The sequence below is a fragment of the Vanessa cardui genome, chromosome 16, assembly GCF_905220365.1.
Source record: "Vanessa cardui chromosome 16, ilVanCard2.1, whole genome shotgun sequence".
In the NCBI taxonomy this organism is placed as follows: domain Eukaryota; kingdom Metazoa; phylum Arthropoda; class Insecta; order Lepidoptera; family Nymphalidae; genus Vanessa; species Vanessa cardui.
The window spans coordinates 7,574,004-7,587,242 of record NC_061138.1 but is presented as its reverse complement, the minus strand read 5'-3'; the positions used below and the strand labels follow the sequence as shown (position 1 = coordinate 7,587,242).

The 13,239-nt window shown below is 32.0% G+C and overlaps 2 protein-coding genes across 2 annotated transcripts; one reads left to right on the top strand and one right to left on the bottom strand.

The window, feature by feature from the left end:
• Window positions 1-3,443: 3,443 nt before the first annotated feature.
• LOC124536464 (E3 ubiquitin-protein ligase rnf146) lies at window positions 3,444-5,671 on the top strand. The gene is made up of 6 exons (XM_047113016.1): window positions 3,444-3,764; window positions 3,834-3,919; window positions 3,999-4,155; window positions 4,348-4,539; window positions 4,768-4,951; window positions 5,114-5,671. Exons 1-6 carry the CDS (start codon window positions 3,746-3,748, stop codon window positions 5,184-5,186), a joined length of 711 nt encoding a protein of 236 aa, XP_046968972.1. The 5' UTR covers window positions 3,444-3,745; the 3' UTR covers window positions 5,187-5,671.
• Window positions 5,672-10,301: 4,630 nt separating this feature from the next.
• On the bottom strand, window positions 10,302-10,884 carry LOC124536283 (cuticle protein 16.5-like). The gene is made up of 2 exons (XM_047112796.1): window positions 10,737-10,884; window positions 10,302-10,637 (listed from the first exon to the last, which is right to left on the bottom strand). Exons 1-2 carry the CDS (start codon window positions 10,746-10,748, stop codon window positions 10,368-10,370), a joined length of 282 nt encoding a protein of 93 aa, XP_046968752.1. The 5' UTR covers window positions 10,749-10,884; the 3' UTR covers window positions 10,302-10,367.
• Window positions 10,885-13,239: the final 2,355 nt, after the last annotated feature.

Below are 13,239 nucleotides of genomic sequence, written 5' to 3'. Positions count from 1 at the left end.
AGTTTTATTATTGGCACGACAATCTTCTAACTTAAAAATGACGTATCTTAAGACTAACCTATATACGAAATTTCAACTTCTATTTCAACACTTAGGGCCAAAATATCCAAAAACTTTGAACATATCCCACCACGCTGTTCCAATTCGAGTTGTTGGAATACACATGTGGCAGATTTTTTATGAAATTAGACGCATACAGGTTTCCTTACGATATTTCCCTTCACCGCTGAGGTCGACATGAATTGTAAACACAGATTAAACTAATGAGTATTCAGTGGTGCTTGCCTGAGTTTGAACCCGCAATCATCGGTTCATCTTGCACGTGTTCTAACCACTGGACCATCTCGGCTCTTTTAATTTCTAACCAGTTTCCCAAAAATATAATTTCATAAGTTGATACATATTTAATTTTCTATTCTTAACCAACATCCCAAAAATAATGTTTTATGTTTTAACTTAATAAATGATAATTTCACACATACTTTTAACCCTTATTTTACCTTCTTAGGAGTAGAATTTCCATATATGCTGATATAGGTATTTAGTTTAGTTTCATGCCTCTAACTTCATAAATAGCACACTTTCTTACTACCCAATATAAGCAATAGTAACCCCTATTTCACCCTTTAGGGCTAGAATATCAGGAAATGCATAAATATGTATTTCCTTATTCTTAATGAGTATTCCAAAAACAAAGTTTCATGTTTCTAACTTAATAAATGACGGACTTTCATAAAAACTTTCAACCCTCATTTTACTCCTTAAGGAGTAGAGAGAGAAAAAGAAAGAGTCATAAATGCTTAAATATTTACCTATCTACTTATTTCTATTTAGCATTCTAAAAATAAATTTTCATGGATCTAAATTCAAAATAGGCCGACTAACATATATGAAATGGCAACCCCTATTTCACCCTTTAGGGCAAGGATAATATCCAGAAACGCTGAAATAGGTATCGACTTATTTTAAATCAGTATCCCAAAAATAAAATTTCATGTCTCTAACTAGAATTTCCAAAATTCCTTTCTTAGTGGGTTCTTACTCAATAAATCCATCCTACTCACGAATTTTCAAGGCCCTAACTTTAGCAGTTTAAGCTCGGCTCGGATGATGAGTCAGTCAGTCAGGACTTGTTATTTTATATACATAGATTTTTAGGTTTTTTTTAGTTTATTGTGCTATAATAACTACATATATTACTGCCAAATTTTAAGTTTCTAGGACTACGAACTTTTAAAAAGAAAGTACCACACAAGTCCCGTTTATTACCTATCCTTTCGGAATTCTAAAATATCCTACAAATACTTTTTAGTTGTTGTTATAACCTACTTGCATGCTAAATTTGAAACCATAGAAAATATAATAGATAGCTAGATAAATTAGAAAATAATTATAGTTACAGAGATAGAGCTACTTTGGTTCGAAAATATAAATCTCATTTTTTCCCTATCCCGTGGGAATTTGGAAAAATCCCCTCTTGTTCTCTAGGACACTTAAGGCATTTGTGTCAAATTTCAAGTCTCTCGGTCCAGTGGTTTATGCTGTGCGTTGTCTGTCAGTCACTCAGTCACTTAGTAACGGAAAAGTTTTATATATTTATTGATACCCTCGAGTAGTATGTACAAAAGGTCCACCAACATCCATTTTTGGACATTTTATTTCGGTTCAGTCTGTTTTCTTAGAGCTTGTCGGCAATGTCACGTACTCCCAGGCTACTGCGAACGTACTCGTTGCGAATTTATCTCGTCTGGTCACTCCGCACATCCACCGAAGCATCTTCATTTCAGCCACTTGCAAGCACTGGACATGGCTTTTGCCTGACCTACGGTAGTTCTTATTACCGATGTTACGTCTCTGTACATGTCAGCAATTATGTTTACGTACCTTTCTGGGATAATTTTCTTGCGAAGGCTCCCTTCTTTCTTATGGACTTCCCGAGAACTTTTGCAATTGGATTACCAGCTTTTTTGAAAATCGAAGTATCAAAGTCAAAGTCGAGAATTCGTCAATGTCGAAAATACGCCTTCTATCCCATACCCATTCTGTTTTTTCTGCGTAACAATGACTTGTTACAAATCAAACCTTATATACAGGCTGAGCTAATATTTCATAGGATAACGTCGAAATAAACAGGATCAAACTTGTGTCCGAAATCGAGTCTTCATTAAACAAAGTCTCGGACTGGAGTCGTCTAAACCCCAAAAAAATGCAAGTTTGCGCGATAGCCGCTTAATTTACAATTTATCGTATCTCCACGATTTGAGAATAATTCGATAACCGCCACAGCTAATATCTAGTATTGGAATACTTAATACTAAGTTCCAAATTTTCAGCATCAGGTCCTCGTCAATTAGAAACATAAAGAAAACTAGCTAAGACAAATCCAACAAGATCAAAATGGGTGGTTTACTAAAAGGCAGTCCAAGGTTACGTCTCCTACCTTCGACCCTAACAGCAGACCAGCTCAGTGGTTCCAGAAGACATTAGTGTTTCAAATGTCAGATCCCACATATGCTTGCAAGCAAATTGAGCGTGTAACATTCCTATTATATCTAACAAACGACCTGATAACCTTGAAGACCTGAACCGATCCACCAAACATAGCTAAGAACACTCTCGACTGATATACCTTTCAAACAAAAAAACCGCATTAAAATCGCATCATTCGTTTGGGTATGTATTGTAGGTACAATGCCACAGACAGACTCATACACATTTACGCATACACGTCACACTTATAACACCCCGTCGTTTTTGCGTCGGGGGTTAAAAACTGACAATATACTGTTTCAATCAAGGGAATCGTAATCGCTTCTTCTCTTGATTGGTGGGACGCGTGGCTGACACCGGCTCCAAAAATAAAAATAATTGTAACAACATTGTACAATCGTAATCGACTTAAATATTCTAATATTTAATTTTTCTTAGTACTCGAACTCTAAAAAATATTTTGATTACGCAATTATTTTTATTACTTTTTAGTGCATATTAATTTGTTTTGAAATAGTGTATTGTTTGAAGTGGTTTCTTTTTTGTTAAAATTTAAGTTTTGTGCATGATGATCCAATGTAAGTAATATAGTATAAGTACCGAAACGACTGAACGGCAACGTCGCATTCATGCCCGCTATTTTTTCGGTACAGAAATATTTTTTTAGGTACCGATAAATACCGGTAGATCAATCGTCACTCTTTACCATTTTGGCTTTACCTTTAAATCAAAGGGGTACCTATCACAATTTCATACTGGTATAAATATAAACGAGCGGCAGCATGTATGATTATTTAATTATTATCAAGTATGGAAAGTAGGGTAAATTACATAGTCATATCGAATTTGTATGATTTTGCTTTGTCAAGGTATATTTATTTTATAATTGTGGGTTTCAAGTTTCCAATTTACAAATATTTTGAATCTGTGCACTGTATTGTTCTTACCTCTCAACTGTCAATCAGATAAGTCAACTCGTAGCAGAACTCAGGAAATAAGAAATTGTTTTGTATATGTATATCATAATACCAAGTAGTAATGTTTATAAACGTTTGCATAATCTAAGTTTAATAAAAAATCTAAAATTGATCTGCTTGACACAATGTAATAATTAAATATTTAGTAGTAGTAATTGCAAATTTACGACTTAAGTACATAGTACAGAGAAACGAAACGAAAGTTGCTAAGAAATTTAGGAAGAACTAAATTTAAATCTATTTTTGATAAAGTTATAGAGGGTTATATACTTTCGATAATGGATAAAGATAGCCAAGGTAATAATCGTTTTTTATTAATAACGAATTGCGTATCTTATTTTGTAATGTTTATATTGTATTTTACAGAAAGAGATTGTGCTATTTGCTTACAAAAATATCATCACCCAACACGATTACCCTGTGGCCATATCTTCTGTTTTCTCTGTGTTAAAGTGAGAAATTTCAAAATATATACATTTCATTAAATTATTTTCCGAAATTATTTTGTATCTCTAAATGTCTCATTTGTAGGGCATTGCAATACAGAGCAAAAAATGTGCCATGTGTCGTATGGAAATACCACACGATTATTTTGATCATCCAGATTTGATAGAAAAATTGGATCATGACGAAATAACTTCCGAAGGCGATACAGAAAAATATCAGTGGTACTATGAAGGGCGAAATGGTATATCTTCCTTTTTTTAATAGCATTAATTTTGTCCATTCCTTTGAATCTGTCAACACAAATTTCTAGTGTAAGTAAATTTCTGACTATTCAGTACAATTATTTGTTTATTATTTACCAAAAATTCAAAATTTTTCTTGTAAATTGTAAACCTATATATGTAAATGATAAAAAAAAATTATACTATTTTAGGATGGTGGAAATATGATGAGAGAAGTAATATGGATTTAGAAAATACATATAATTCCGGCGAGACTGAATGCCTACTACTGCTAGCAGGCACTATATATTGTGTAGATTTTCATAACATGATACAAATACGTCGCAGTGACCCTACTAAACGCCGCAAAGTAAAAAGAGATATACCAACATTACCTTCTAAAGGTGTGGCACAATTTTTTTTATATTTTTAATTAATAATAATAATAATTGCAATCTGATCTGATTCTGATTCTGAACTAGATGTGGCTTCAAATACAATGTGAAGCCACTAGTTCAGAATATAGATTTTACCTAGTAAAACCCAGGAAAATCTCAAATATTACTTTATGTTCCAAATACATTACAATAATTATAATAAAGAAAATATATATTTATGAATATTTGTTTTAGGTATTGCAGGGATAAAAAATATTGAGACAAGTAATATACAAGTACTTGATTCAGATGAAAATACTGGGACTAATGAAAATAATGAAAGTATTCATATTGAAAGTCCCAATTTAGTTCCTGTCAATCCAAGTACAAATACACCCACTACACCCTTATCTGTTGATGATCTTATTGACAATCTAAGGTGAGGAAATACCTTATTAAACCAAAAATATAAATTCTTAACTTGGTAACCTTATTAAACCAAAAATATAAATTCTTAACTTTGCAAACTTGGTATTATCTTTGGTAACACCTGGAATTATCATTTTTCAATCTTTCAATTGATAATTAAATTATTTTTCAGACAAATTAATTTACATCCCGATGATGCAATAAGTACGGCTCAAGAAGAGACATTAAACTCAACAGACACATGACTAATATAAATGAGAAATCAAAGTGAATAAGCAGAAGTATCTCTATAAAATATAATGTTATTATAAATTATTAAATTTGTTTGAGACTGAACCTGTAAACATCTACAGTATCAATGTCCTAGAAAATAAATACAGATTGTTTTGTGTTTTTAGTTACTCAATATTTGTGTACTGATTGATCTGAATATTTGTTGTTATGAAAGTGATAAATGATAGAAAGAGAAAGTATTAACACATATTTTTATAGATGGATTCCATAAATAAATATTTATTTAAATGTTAAACTTTATAGTATTTTTTTTTAGATGAACCAAGTTAATAAGCTATCGAAATACTGCTGTATATATGATTTTTTTTAAATATAACTTACTATGTGTTTTACACTTGCATAATTTAAGTGCAAGTGCATCATAGATCAGTATAGTTTATGTTATAATGTAATATAGCAACTAAATTTTAGATATAAATAAACTGTTAAAGAATTATTGTTATTTTATTATTATTCATGACAGAAACGATGTCTTGTTTTCGAGTTATATGAAATACCTTCCTTCATTAAATCAAGACATGCAAATACAGCAAAAGTAACTTAAGAGCAACTTATATCATATTAATAACTATTTTATTTTTTACTACTGTACCAATATATTTTACATTGACAGAATTTTCTGAATAATATGATTGTATATTTCTTTAATAATAATAATTAAAGAAATATCCTAGAGTATTTATATTAATACATTTTTCAGTAAACATTACTACTGTAAAAGCTTACAATTAGTATTGAAAATTAAGTGTTAGTTGGTCATTTTTATTTATTGTTCAGATTTGCATTAAAAGTCAAGTATATTTTTAAAATTATTTATTTCCTAAGCATCTCTCCATTTATATATTTTTAGAACCTATTTTAATCTATATTATATTTGATTTTATTACCATGGCCTTACTTTACTTTGGCTAGCATGAGTTAATATATAAGTATTTAGAGGTTTTGGTTTCCTTGCCATCTGTTTGTGCCTGGGATGTGCCGGACAAATAATATAGAGTCTCTCTTGTCTAGATACAAAGTAGCAGGATTTACAACGTCGTCTTACAAGTCCTTTTACTTTGAAACCGCATACTTGATTTATTTGAGGTAGATTTGTTGGTAGTAGTTTTTCTCTTGTTGCATTTTGTAATATGCTTGAATTAGTAGTCAATGTATGAAAACTTCTTGGAATTTGAGTTGTTATTACCGTTTTAGCTAGTGAAATAATTCTCTGCATGTTTCCTGAAAAAATATTGTTTATTTTGTAATGTGTTTGGTAATAGATTCTAAAAGTAAGTATAACCTAAAGATTAGTTTTTTTATATTTCCGTCATTTATTTTATGAGTAATTACGACAAAAATTCTTTAAATAATTAATTAATGAACTAATGAATTAATTCTTTATATGAATAATAAAATTTTATAAATAAAATTCAACGAAAAATTGACATTTACTTTATAAGTTGACACTTGATCACAGAAGATTGGCATTTGTCAGAAGAGAACCAAGTGATTAGGGAGCAGGGTTGCCAGACGTCTGCGTTTGGTAGTCGCCAGAACCCAGGGTGGGGAGGAGCCCAAAATCGCTGCCTCATACGATAATGCAGAGTAGCCCAAAATCGACGTGAATTCGATCGGATTTTGTTAAAATTTGGAACGAACTTTTTATTTTGTTAATAATAATTGTTCAAAAAACTTTGTGTGAAATCGTGAATATCTAAATTCTGTTTTATTGTTTTTTGTGTAACAAACGTAACTTGCTTCCTTATCGACTGATCATCTGTTTGACAATAGTTATAAATTTTGCCACTCAAAATATTTGGTAATTCTTTGGCAATAATTGTTTACGCATGTTTTCCAATCATTTTTTTAGAATTTTCAACCAAATAAATAGATATTTTCAATTCATTTTATCTGTCTTGAGTACGATTTCAGATAAAATAAAAAATATTACACGAAAAACTTAATAATGGCCAATACTATTTTAAGTTTTTCGTGTAATATTTTTTATTTTATCTGAAATCGTACTCAAGACGGATAAAATAAATTAAAAATATATATATTTGGTTCGTTTCTAAAAAAAATGATTGCAAAAAATGCGTAAACAATAAAACAATCAAACTTTAACAAAAACTTAAAATATAAATTATAATGGACAATTGAGTATCGTTCAATATCCCTACACAGAGTCACGACGATAGGGTTTTAAGAAATTTAGAGATAAGAACAGCACCGAAGTGGCGAAGTAGCCCAAAATCGTCAAAATAAAATCTCATGTAGCCCATTTGGGCGACAAGCGATTTTTCATATTTTTATATCGCCGTTTCGTCGGCGAGGTAGCCCAAATGGCGATAAATCGCCCAATCTGGCAACCCTGTTAGGGAGTAGACACGAATCAAGATTTTTTTCACTGTTTTATTGGTAAAGGCATTATAGTATGCAGTCTACCGAAGGTTAGAAAAAAAATAAAAAAAGATTTATAAGTAAATAGTAGATGAATAAAATATAATGAAAATGCATTTAAATAGATGTCGTTCACAGGTTCGTTCAATATGTCGCATAAAACTATTATTTGAACTGGAACTTGAGAATAGTTCTTACAAAGTAATACCCGCATAAAATGCACAAAAATATAATACACATACTCTATTCCACTATAACAGTAAAGAAGCTATATTATCATAATATTCACTATGAATTAGCGAAAGAAGGAGATTTGAACGTTGACGAAAATGTTATTGGAATTTTTGAATTAAAATTAAAGTGAAAATAAGTAGTCAAGTCATAAATTCTTAGTTATGCACAATATAGCTAAGTTATTAGCGAATCGCATGAAGTACGTAAATCTAAGGTTTGTTTATTATTTGTGCTAAGTCCATTGGAATAGGCAGATAGATAATAGCCAGACATATAAACTTTCATTTATAATAATAACGTAGAAAATTAAACAGTACTATCAAAAGTAATGGTTTTCCATTAGGTAAAAATTTTTTATTATTTAATTTAAAAAAAAAATTACATCAAAAATATAATTATAAAGAAAACAAATAAAATCGTTTTTACTGATAGAACCTCTTGCAAGTCCAAATGGGTAGATATCACGGCGTTATTGTGCTACATGGCATTCTATTTTCAGAAGGCTAAATAAAAGTAGAAATATTGATGATGATCTTTATTGTATAGTTTTTACAGTAGCAGGCTGATCATACAGGTAAAATAAGGTTTACTTACTACTATTGTTTATTATTACTTTGTAATGAATAATATAAGTATACGTCGAGATGTCAATGTAGAGTCATTACTCGAACGGAGTCTGTTCTCCCCCAATCACGCTTACTGGCGTCTGGCATAGACCTAGAGACCTAGATACGAGAACATTCTGGTGTACCCTCAAGTAAAATAGAAATATACAACTTTACCTTCTACTTTTTACTATTTGTTATATTCCTAATAAAGTCCCACACTTAAAGCAAAAGCTTTACACTCGTCGGTAATAGGGTATTTTATTGTTGATAAAGTAATTCAGAATGTTGATTTTCATTTCCAGAAGCCACAAAAACTATACATTTCGGTAAAATAATCACATTTTCTAATTAAAAGTAATTTTGGTGACATCAAATTGATAAAAACAACAGCTGTGTATGGATATTTTTAGTACCGAAAGTTACCTATTAATTATCTCTGCGGCTCATCATATTAACTCAAATATCCCGGATAAAAACTGGCCTACCAACAAGGAAGTAATAAGATAACACCGTACACATGGTTTTTTTCTATATAAAATAAGTACATAGTTCATAGTGTGACACTGATGACATTCCCACACTTTAATTTAAAACATAGTCTTGTAATCGCGTAGGAAGTCTATGCTCTCTGTTTGAACTACGCGAACTTGCTTCCTTTTCCGCAGATGTGGAGCGGTTTTATTCAGGTAATTGCTCTTCTGTAGATCAGATAGAATCTGATGTATTATCTTCCCTGGGTGAAGTTTATTCAACATCACTCGGTACTTCATTTTTAATTCATTCATTAGATTCTCTTTGACTTTGGCCTAAGGGTGCTAAGTTTCGGTTTGAAACAGCAGTTTATCTATCATACGATAGACGTATGTGAGAATTATTTGGATTAACGTAAAGCAATTCTACCTCTTCAACTAGTGGTTGATATTTATTTGTGCGATTAAATTTTTGCGTTAACACGTTCACTGTGGTACGAGGTCTAATAAGCCTCGTATGCGTCTTCCTGCGGCTAAGAAAAACATAAACTTATCTGTCGTGCTGAGGTCGTAACTTTTATTTGATATATATTAGGAAAGAGATAAACATATACATATACATATATGATCCCTATTAAAAACAGAATGCAGTCTTGTATTTACTTTATTTAATACGGGGTCATTTCGACCTCGTACCGCACCGAGGAAATAAAATTTTACCTTAGTGCGAAACGAGGCTTAAAAGACCTCGTACTGCGGTGACCTCGTACCGCACACAGCGGAGGTTACGCGCGACCAGTGTTGTGCATGAGTCGGCAGTGAGAATCGTGTGTTAAATTTTTGAATAAATAGCGCGACGTTATCGAAAAAAAAGTATTAAACACCGAAAAAGATGAGGCTACAAGTATAGAATTGCAAAACTTTTGTTAGAAACCGTATGAAATCGTTTAGTATTTATGAGTTCATCACGTTTAGGCGACAGAAATCAAACTTTGTTTGATTCATATAACTAGTGAAATTATTTTATTTTTTTTAAAAACGGTATCAAATAAGCAAACACATCAATTTATAAAATGTTCCAAGAAAATGTGCTGGATGTTATGCCAAATTGCGCAACAAAATGTCCAGACAAAAAAGTAAAAAAAAGATGTCACACGATGAGTTGAAGATGCAAAATAGAATAAAGTATATGTTGATTTTCAAAATCAACATTAATCAACTAATTAATTATAAGTTTATCGTATAGCAGAAATAGTCAATAATTGCCAAACAAAAGTTAGTTAACTTAGTTAATACTTTTGTATATAATATATAAAGTATTATATTTTTTCTTGTGTTTTTTTTCGTGTAAGTGTAGTAGTAAAAAAAGTAATTTCAATGCAGTACATCAATTTATTTCATAATATCACAATATCGGGGCCGAATAAGGAAAATATATTTAGTAGGCAACGACCGCTGGGGCAGCGACGTAAGGAGAAGCGGCGGCTACATATGGGGAGGCTGCAGCTACATAAGGAGACGCTACGTAAGGTGCGGCAGCGACGTATGCAGCAGGAGCAGCGTAGTAGGCAGCTAAACCGTTGTTGATGCGGTGGTAGTATTGAGAGCTCGTCGCAGTCACTACGGGTGCGGGAGCGGCGATGAGGGGGGCGCTGACTAGAGCTGGTTTGGCGGCAGCAATGGCGACCAGCGCAGAGATGAGGACGATCTGTTAAAATAAATACAATATATTATTAACTTATTGTGACTTGAACTTGTGACGCCATTATAAATTAAAAAAAAAGAACAGTGAATTTTATTTACTTACAATTTTCATCATTGTGATTTGGTTTGTGTGTTTTTGATGCTACTGCAGAGGGTAAGTGATGCTCATTGCCGAGTTCAGTGGACGTTTTATAGTAGGCAGCGGAGACGTGGCGCAACGCGTTCCAACTGGGTATCGTCTCTGGCATTGGACCGCGCGTGAGCTGAATCAAATTCAAGCGCCGTTTCGCCACCGAGAGGGATAAATCATTCAATTGCACTTTTTTTTTCCGCTCGTATTTTAAACAAATTATACTATTTATCGATTTAATTTCACCATTCAATTTTTTTCTTATATTAATTATTTCATAGTGAACAGTCATTCTAAAGAGATATTTTTGTTTTTAATTTTATTTACCATTTCAATGTCATATAAGAATATTTTATTGTTTAATTTTTTATGGGAAAGTTTTTTAGACACGATTTTAATACGCCAATGTATGTCAATCATTTTTATGTTTGAATTGTTTTAATGAGAAACATTTGTAAAATAAAAAGAAAGTAAAAAATACAGATATTTTTGTTTCGTATCCCTAAAATTGATATAAAAATCCTCTTATTCTTTAAAGTCTAGACTTAATTTTTCAAACGGAGTTGTAGCTCTGATTATGTTTGGGCTAGGAATAGGATTCCGTACGTTATTGGCTTCATTTCTGAACAAACACGACAAGATTTTATCATATTTCTAATTTCCCCTACAGTATATGGTAGATACTTTATTTTTATCCAGTGAGCCATTCTTGTAACTCCAGGGTGATAAAGCTTCATGTAATGAGATCAATTTTGTATGTTGTGCTTGAGCTGAGGAACAAATACGTGACTATTCTAAACGCCATCTCTGTATTTTTAGTTTTTAATTTTATTTGTCAATTTATTATTAAACATAAATGATACGGATCTTTGATCGGTTATAAGTCAAAAAGGTTTACCAATAAGATAATGTTTCCATTTATTTAAAGCTTCTACTATGGCATAAGCTTCTTTTTCAATGGCTGCATGATTTTGTACTGTTAGATTTAGTGTTTTAGAAAAGAATGCGACAGGTCGACCATCTTGAGATAAAACAGCAGCGATAGAATGATCAGAGGCGTCGGTCTCGACAGTAAGTGGAAGACTAGAATCAATTGCATAAACAGTTGATTTAATTATGTCTGATTTTAATGATTGAAATCTTTGTACTAAATCTTCAGAAAATGGGAATATTTTATTGTGTGATATAGCATGAATTCTTTCAGAAAAGTTGGGTATCCATCGACTGTAATGTGCAAACATTCCAACGATCCGATGTTGGGATGGTAAATCTTTCGGTGGCCGTAACGACGTCCGACGGTGGTCGAAGGCGATCAGCATCGGGTCTTATAACTTGGTCTTTAATATTATATCCTATTATAGTTGTTTGACAGAACTTACTTTTGTCCTCGTTAATAGTGAAACCATATACTTTCTAGCTGCGGCTAAAAAAATCTCTAAATTGTCATTGGGTTCGGTTTATGTCTTACCACAAATAGTTATGTCATCTAAGTACGCAAATGTGTCTTTGAGTTTTTTTCCTTTTAACACCCAGTCAATGGTTATTTGAAAGATGGAAACACCATTAGTAACTCCAAAGGGAATACGTCGGAATCGATAGAGAATTCCATCTGCATCGAAAGCTTTATATTGTTTTTCTTTAGCAAGTATCGGTATTTGGTGATAGGCACTTTGTAAATCAATTGTAGAATTATAGAATCTGAAGAAAAAATATTTCGATATTTGAGAAATAATTTCTTCTATATTAAGAAGCGGATAAGCATCCAATTGCGTATATTTATTTATTGTTTGTGAATAGTCTATGAAAAGACGTTTCTTATGATTTTCATTTTTTGTTATTAAAACCTGAGCTCGCCAAGGCGAAGTACTCTCTTTAATGATACCTTCAGCTAAAATCTTTCTAATTTCTTGAATAATAAATTGTTTGTCGTCTTCGTTAAATCGGAGAGACTTTATTGCTATTGGCTAACACTCAGAAGATATATTTGCTAATAAAGGAACGGCAGGAACTCATGTTTCTGATACATTACAAACTATTATACTATATATATATATATATATATATATATATTATACCGCCTTTGTACACATACTCAACATGTTACCCATTTGCCTTGTTTTTTATTATTGGTGTACAATAAAGAGTATTTATTATTATTATTATTTTTATTTATTTTCACTCATATAATGTTACATTTTTAAATATAAAATACAAACATATAAAATATATTTAAAAATATAAAATACAGACGCCAACCAGTGGCGGGAACAGGGTCCAAGCCACCGGTGGTCAGGGCTCCAGAGAGAGGAACTTCCTCACAATACGAGCCGTGCCGAGGATTACGGCCTTCTGCATCAGGCCCCTGACCCAGCTACCTAACGAGAGCCTCATAAGGTGTTGGTCGAGGCTCTTGGCCATTAGGCCATTCGCTGAAACAACTATCGGCACAATAACTGCTGTATCCACATCCCACATG

Coding starts and splice junctions, on each gene's coding strand:
- LOC124536464 (XM_047113016.1), top strand. Junction 3,920..3,998: donor TCTGTTTTCTCTGTGTTAAA/GTGAGAAATTTC, acceptor TCTCATTTGTAG/GGCATTGCAATACAGAGCAA. Junction 4,156..4,347: donor GTACTATGAAGGGCGAAATG/GTATATCTTCCT, acceptor ATACTATTTTAG/GATGGTGGAAATATGATGAG.